Genomic DNA, 7,575 nt, shown 5'->3' on the forward strand with positions numbered 1-7,575 from the left:
GGTGGGTGTTTCAGATCGCATTTGAGCCTGATAGGCTCGTGGTGGAGGAAGTATATTTACTTTTCGAAATCAATTTTTTCTCATATGGTGTTTGCAGATTCTTATAGAGATTTGGAGTATGATGAGCTGTTGATAAACTGTTTTGCATGATCATTGTGCAAGTTAAAGTTTTTTCATCCTGTCTCATTTGAAGTCAAGGTGGAGATTGTGGAAGTTTCCTTCAAACTTCAACATTGGCTGATTTCTAGAATACCATTCTACACATGTGGTTTTAATTTGTCAAGAATGGGTGGTAGCATGTTTGTCAAGAATGGATGGTAGCATGTTTGTCACGCTTGGATGCTAATAGACAATTGAATTCATACATTCATTTGCCTATAAAAGGAAATGAAACCAAGCTTATTAAAAACACCACACCTCAAATTACATCTTCATTTATCTCTCATATTCATACAAATATATATTTGATATATTTGTTTTTCTTTCCTCTATCTCTGTAAACACTGAATATTATAGTAAATTGGTTCTCGGCTTCCTCCGCCCGTTGTTTTTCCCGATTTGGGTTTCCACGTAAATATCGCGTGTTTTTTCTTTTTATCGTTCGATTTATTCTTGGTTGATTATTCAAATAGTTTTATATTCCGTTGAATCGCTATCGTGATATTTGGGTTTTATACTTCGATCTTGAAGTTATCGATTATTTATTGTAGTCGATTTGTCTACATATTTCGGTCTAACTGTGCTTCTTAGGAGTCCAAATTTTGTGGTTATGTAAATGGAAATGCGAAAAAAAGCTCTTTGGTTGTAAGGCATAATCATTGTGGTTAATCCACACATCGATTATGCTTTTAAGGGAACTTATTACAACTATTTATATGCAATTGACTCAGTATGATGAAATTTTGTACTTCTTATAGCAGAACTTATTACAACCTCTGTAGGCATGCATCTCGAATTGTGAGAAAATCAAGAAGCACTGGTTTAAAAGAAAAGGCCAAACATATGGCACTGGAAGAGTATTTGGAAAGGGATTTTAAGGATTCAGAGTCAATTAGTAAAAGCACTGATTTAGAGGAGAATAGTGACAACATTATGAGGGACTATAATAAAGAAGAGTCAGTTGTTTGACCTACTATGGCTGTGGTAGCCAACATACCAGTTGAATACGAGGATGATAGTTATTTGGATGATGGTTTTTTGGGTGATGTGGCTAAGAATCTAAAGGATGAGTGGATAAAACAAGGCTACAAACCTGTAAAAGTCTATCCTTTGTGGAGCTGTTTGGGTCACTCAGGATTTGCTGTGGTGAAGTTTGGAAAAGAATTGGATGATTTTAATAATGCAATGAGGTTTGTGAATGGTTTTGAGGTGGAGAAACATGGGAGGAAGGATTGGTATGATAGCAACTGGTGTAAAGATGATAAGCTCTATGCTTGGATTGCAGGGGATGAAGATTATTACTCAGATGATCATGTTGGTGATTTTCTCAGAAAGAATGGGGTTTTGAAGACTGTTTCTGCAATCGAAAAAGAAAATGAGTAAATAACCCAAAACTTGTTATGGGATTTGAAACTCTCTTAGAGGAAATGAGCCAAAAAAGTAAAGAATTTCAGAGTCAAGTAAGTGTGGCAAATTCTCGTATAGCTTCTGTTATGAAAGAGAAAGATATGCTTATTGAGAACTTTAATAAAGGTAGTGATTTTCTAAAGCTTTTTATGAAGTTACAATGGAGTATGTTTTTTGTTTGCTACAGGAAATTTCTAACTTTGTAACTGATTAGATCTCAAAAGTATGCAAGAGAAGGGCAACAAGATCATTGAGCATCTTCAGATGAAGCTGCAACATGAAGAGCATGAAAAGAAAATGGTACTAATTATTTGTTGTTAATATGGTATGCTGATATATGCTCTCGATGTTTTTTTTTTTTTTTGATAAATTTATTCTATAATTTGTTGTTCAGAATGAATTGGCAATGTTGGAGCAAAAGAAAGCATATGATAGATTGTTGAAGTTGGCCTATGATGAGAAGGTTTGTTTCTTGAATCTTACACATGTCTTTGGAAATTGTTTTCTAATAGTTTAGTTATGAACACATGACAGAGAGATAATGAAAGGCTTCAGAACAAAATCATGGAGCTTGAGATTAAGATTGATGATGACAAGGAAGTAGAGATGAACCAAATGGAAGTGATGAAGAATTTGAGTGATGAGAATGTGGAATTAAAAAAGAAAATGAGTGGATTGAAAAAGATGTGAAGGAAAAAGAAAAAGAAATCGAGAAGCTGAAAGAGCTAAATGAAGCCTTATTAATAGTGAAGGAAAAATTGAGCAATGATGAATTGGAGGATGCTCGTAAAGAGTTAATATCTGTGAGTTTACATGTCCTTCCAACTTGTTTTTACAAGATTAATAATTACCTTTCTATCCCTGTTTTAAAACAGGGTATGAGAGAAGCTTTTGATCCTCTTCCTGCCCAAAATGCTGCAAAAAAGAAGTTGGATGAGCTTGATGTAAAGTCTTTCACTGTTGCTGCTAAGAAACGGTTTTCTAGTCAAACCAAAGTAGAGAAAGTAATCAAGTGTTTATCTTTGTGGGAGGATTTTATGTTGAGGGATCCAAACTGGCATCCATTCAAGATGTGCTTCGGTGGAGACAAATTTTATGTATGGGTATATTTTAATTTATTATTATTATTATTATCATGTGTAGATCATTTTTTTTCTAGCTTGTTGTGTGAAATGTGGTTTTCAGGATATAATCTATTATGAAGATGAGAAGATTGCAAGACTTAAGGCTGAGTTTGGGGAAGATGTATGTAATGCTTTTGTGGCTACTCTGGTACATGAATACAATCCAAGTGTCAGATATTCCTTGACAGAGCTATGGCACATAAAAAAGGATAGAAAGGCAACCTTGAAAGAGGCTATTCCCTTTATTCTAAACCAATTGAAAACAGCAAAACAAAGGAAATCAGGTTGATAGATGGAGACTCTAAAATTGTGTGTTTATTGATGATGATATTTTGTGGAGTTTAGCATTCTCTGATAAAACTAAACTGGTAATGTTCATGATGTTCATTTAATTAGCAAAATACACTTATTGCCAGTTTTTTATTTTATGGTGTTGGCCACTTCATGAAGTCGTTAAACATATCTTATTGTTGTTAGCTATTGCTGTTGTATGAAATACCTTTCATGAAATCATTTTCCCATTTACCATGTTAAAAGACATTGTATCTACTTAGAAAATTTTACCCAAATGTTATAAACATAGAAAGCAATTTAATTTCTGAGTAGTTTTTTCCAATTACGAAGCCCTAGTAAGAATATATCATGCTGTAAGAAACTACAGTGAAAAAACAGAAAACACTATGCTAACAAAAGTCCATTGCTATTTGTTTATTTAGCTATCCTGTTAAGTAACATGAAGTCATGAATAACCAACTTGGGAAATAGACCAATGTTAATAGGATATCTAAAACTATTAATGATTTATAATATAATATTAATATTATGAGTAGCTAAAATTGGATAAAAGTTATCACAAACTTGTTTAATTGTTGAAATATGCAATAATAAATTGTGGTCCTCTTCAATCTCGTTTCATGTTTTTGTATATTCTCCATTGCTTGAGAATAAATTCAAACCCTTCTTTCAATGTCGCTTTTCTTTTCTCTTTGTGGTTCCAAAGCTCAGGCAATGGATATCTGCCACTTGGATTGTACTCATTCATCTCTTTTAGGGCTTTCACAACCGCATTGTATACATCCTCATCGCTTTCACCCTTCAACATTGCAATCTTCTCATCTTCTTCATCCACCATTTCCTATCATGCCAATAATAAATTAAATTAAATGATGTTTTTATGTTTAACTAAGATCGATCATACCTTGGATTCCCCTTCTCCAATGGCGATGACCTTGAATGGATGCCAGCTTGGATCCCTGAGATGATCCTCCCATAAAGATACAAACTTGGCTGTATCCTCTTCACTTAAACATCGTCTTTTTGCAGAAGCAATCAAAGGCTTTGCATCAAGCTCACCCATTCTTTTCACACCTATACTAACATTATGTGCACGAACACCAACGCAATTATCTTCCAAACCCTGTTTATTGTAAGAGGGGTAAAAAGGTAATTAGTACCTTTTCTGAAACCTTCACTTTGAACAGACCAAGGGTCAACTCCTTGTAATACCTGCACTTATATTCATCAAATGCAGGATCACTATCCATCGTCTCTCCTCTTTGCTGAGTCATCATATACCTATATTGTAAAATATCAAACACGGCAATTAAGCTGCATATATATATATATATATATATATATATATATATATATATATATATATATATATATATATCATCACTTCAAGAAGAAAGCCTCTACCAAAAGCTTCATTTCAACAGATATTTAAACTCATTTGACTCACATTACATAACCATCACCAGAAAATCACCATGTATAAGATAAAACAATCATGTTTTGCAGATATAACAAGAGAGTTGACAACAACAATGACCACCAGTATTTGACCCTGAATTTGTTGGATATGATAAATATATTTATGACATTACAAATGAATAAGTTTCAGTAGAAAACAAGTAGGCACCCCTTTATGGCAATTTCCAGTTCAGTAACACAAAAACCAACAAGAATATAGCACCTAAACCAAACCAATAAAGTTAATTATCATCTGGATAAATCAGGGCATTAAGCTACAATATCTTTAAAAAAAATAGTATAATTTCACAATCGTAAGCTGAAATAGTGTATAGTCCTTAATAAAATTATAGCACAAAAAATTAACCGAATGAACTAATGTTATCGATTAATATACCCAAGACGCTGTTTTGTTGTGAGTAAGCTTTAACGAAAATCAAATCAACTGCAAATATAACTACAAAACTGATCGCATTGTAATGGACACCAAAAAACATAGACAATAGCTACCTCTAAAAGTAATAAGAAGCACAAACTAGTAAATGTCAATAAAGCGGATCCATGAACAACAGGAGCATAATGTATCGCACACAAGTTAACACAAACAAAACACTACGACTGGAGGAGTTTTATAGTATACCTGAAAGTTTCGAGAAGTTTGAAGCAGTAGGATTCAAAAGTATAAACCAAAACCCTAAGTTGGGATCATTTGGTTTTGTGCAGTGATAATGCAGAAGTTTTCGATCAAACAGAGCTGCAGAGTTTTTGAAGAAATTGTAAAGCAGATTTTAGTGAGCGGAGATCTATAGCCAGAGATTGTTGAGGCGTGATTATGTGAGTTTTGAGAATATAATTATCACTGGTAATGGAGTAGTAATGAGAATTGTTGCTTTCTTCCAAACAAGAAAGAAAGAAGTGTTTGATTGAGTTTTTTTTGCAGAAATGGGGTGGTTTCCCGTTTCGTGGGATTCCTTTGTAGTTTGTACAAATGGGGAATGGTCCACATGCCTCCAATGAATCCATTTAAATTTTTAAAATTACATTTTTAATTTATATAATACCAGTATTTATATCTTTATATTTTAATCGTTATTTTACACATTTAGAGAATTTTTTACATAATCTTATATATTTATTAAATTTTATATATAACTTATATACTTTATACAACTTAAACATTCTCATTATTACCGTCAAATCAATTATCTAGATCAAACATAAAGTTTAAAAATTTTGAAAATTCGTAAAAACAAAAATAACATTATTTTGTGCCCTAAACACTCTCGAATGCCCAGAAAACACACTATATCATGGCAAAACCATGAGAGTTTTGTTAATTGGTCCATTTCCCATAAGCCATCAAATTCCATCCGAATTCAAGACTATAAAACCACTTTGATAGATTTAGGATGATGTCATCAAGCCTTCAATCATACTAGTGATAACATCATCATGACTTGTACCATTCGAAGTAGAAAATCCTTATAAGAGGGTCTTGTTATGATTATTTGATGTTTTACATTAGCCGATATACTTTCATGTTATGATTATTTGATGTCTTATGTTAACTGATGTACTTTCTTGATATAAAATTTTCTTGTGAATTTCCAATGGAGAGTATTATACACTTAAAGACTTAAAAGACCAAAAATTATGGGGAGGCTTCCAAAGTCCTTTAGAGTTCAGGGGATTTAGGACTTGTATAAAAAAGGGATAATGACTCTTTAGGATAACTAACTGTTGCGTTTGTTTTCATTTGGTCCATTTCCTTTTTTTTTACTCAATATATCATCGAACTTGTTGTTTGTGTTCACCATAACCCTTTTGACCGGCTTTTGACATGTGATAGCCGGTCAAAGGGTTATGGTGAACACAAACAACAAGTTCGATGGTATATTGAGTACAAAAAAAAGGAAAGAGACCAAATGAGAACAAACTCAATACTTGGTTACCCTCCCGAGTCATTTTGCCCGACCGCAACTTTCTTTGGCCATAACGTATATGACTCGGGGAAAATTGCGGTCGGGGAAAATGACTCGGGAGGGTAACCAAGTATTGAGTTTGTTCTCATTTGGTCCCTTTTCTTTTTTTTGTACTCAATATACCATCGAACTTGTTGTTTGTGTTCATCATAACCCTTTGACCGGCTATCACATGTCAAAAGCCGGTCAAAAGGGTTATGGTGAACACATACAACAAGTTCGATGGTATATTGAGTACAAAAAAAAGGAAAGGGACCAAATGAAAACAAACGCAACAGTTAGTTACCCTAAAGAGTCATTATCCCTATAAAAAAAACTTAAAATTTCAAAGGATTTTAAAACTTATTGAACTTGATTATGGTCATTATCCGAATATTAAGTTTAACTTTTTTAGAACAACTAACACATACCCGATTGTTGCCCTTAACAAAAACCCTTGTACGCATCGATTTTAGCTCCCACAACAAGAAAAGGCACCTTTAGGGACGACAAAATGCGTCGGAAATAGTCAAGAAAGTCGCCCAGGTATTAGGGACGACAATTCATCCCAATTGGGTCGCCGCAAATACCTCGTAGCTAATACTCAAAAGTCGTCCCTAAAGGCATCGTCTCTAATACATGTCGTCGCTAATACCAGTCGTCGTCCCTAAAGGTGTTGTCCCTAATAATATTCCGGCGACCGGCCAGTGTTATTCCGGCCAAATATTCCGGCTAGATGTGTCGTCGCTAATGTTGAAGATCGTCCCTAAAGGTGTCGCCACTAATGCTTGTTTTTTTTAGATAAAATTTATATTTTATATTAGTTTATATTATAAAAATACAAAATTTATAAAATTATAAAACTTATAATTTCAAAATCTGCATTACATAAAACATCATACAGAAAGTATATAACATTAACATCATCTAAATCCATAATAACATCATCCATAACATAAAGCAATATATATTAATCGTTGTCCCCATCATCGTTTTCCTCGTCGTTGTTGGTCGCATTGTCAACTTACTTGCTAAACGAGCGGATAATATCTCCAATTGCCGTCACAAACGCCGGGTTTTGGAGAAAAACGTTAACATCCACATCCTACAAAGTAAGAATATAAGTTAAAATATATCATACTATAAAAACAAATTATTATTACTTAACAATT

General features: G+C 33.4%; 2 protein-coding genes across 3 annotated transcripts; one reads left to right on the forward strand and one right to left on the reverse strand.

Annotated features, from left to right (window-relative positions):
- The first annotated feature begins 1,586 nt into the window (after positions 1-1,586).
- Positions 1,587-2,995, forward strand: LOC145130846 (protein INVOLVED IN DE NOVO 2-like). Its single transcript, XM_079065606.1, has 8 exons — positions 1,587-1,692; positions 1,781-1,866; positions 1,961-2,029; positions 2,101-2,214; positions 2,259-2,369; positions 2,442-2,669; positions 2,752-2,838; positions 2,957-2,995. The coding sequence occupies exons 1-8, from the start codon at positions 1,587-1,589 to the stop codon at positions 2,993-2,995; spliced, it is 840 nt and encodes a 279-aa protein (XP_078921732.1).
- A 471-nt stretch (positions 2,996-3,466) lies between these two features.
- LOC145134443 (factor of DNA methylation 3-like) lies at positions 3,467-5,341 on the reverse strand. 2 transcript variants are annotated; one of them, XM_079069290.1, is made up of 4 exons: positions 5,083-5,341; positions 4,197-4,265; positions 3,889-4,107; positions 3,467-3,825 (listed from the first exon to the last, which is right to left on the reverse strand). In XM_079069290.1, the coding sequence occupies exons 3-4, from the start codon at positions 4,045-4,047 to the stop codon at positions 3,592-3,594; spliced, it is 393 nt and encodes a 130-aa protein (XP_078925416.1). In that variant the 5' UTR covers positions 4,048-4,107; positions 4,197-4,265; positions 5,083-5,341; the 3' UTR covers positions 3,467-3,591. The 2 variants fall into 2 exon arrangements, with proteins under 2 accessions (XP_078925416.1, XP_078925417.1); XM_079069291.1 differs by lacking the exons at positions 4,197-4,265; positions 5,083-5,341 and having other exon boundaries at positions 3,889-4,126.
- Positions 5,342-7,575: the final 2,234 nt, after the last annotated feature.

Source organism: Lactuca virosa, chromosome 8 (assembly GCF_052849685.1).
Source record: "Lactuca virosa cultivar CGN04683 chromosome 8, Lactuca_virosa_CGN04683_v6, whole genome shotgun sequence".
NCBI lineage: Eukaryota > Viridiplantae > Streptophyta > Magnoliopsida > Asterales > Asteraceae > Lactuca > Lactuca virosa.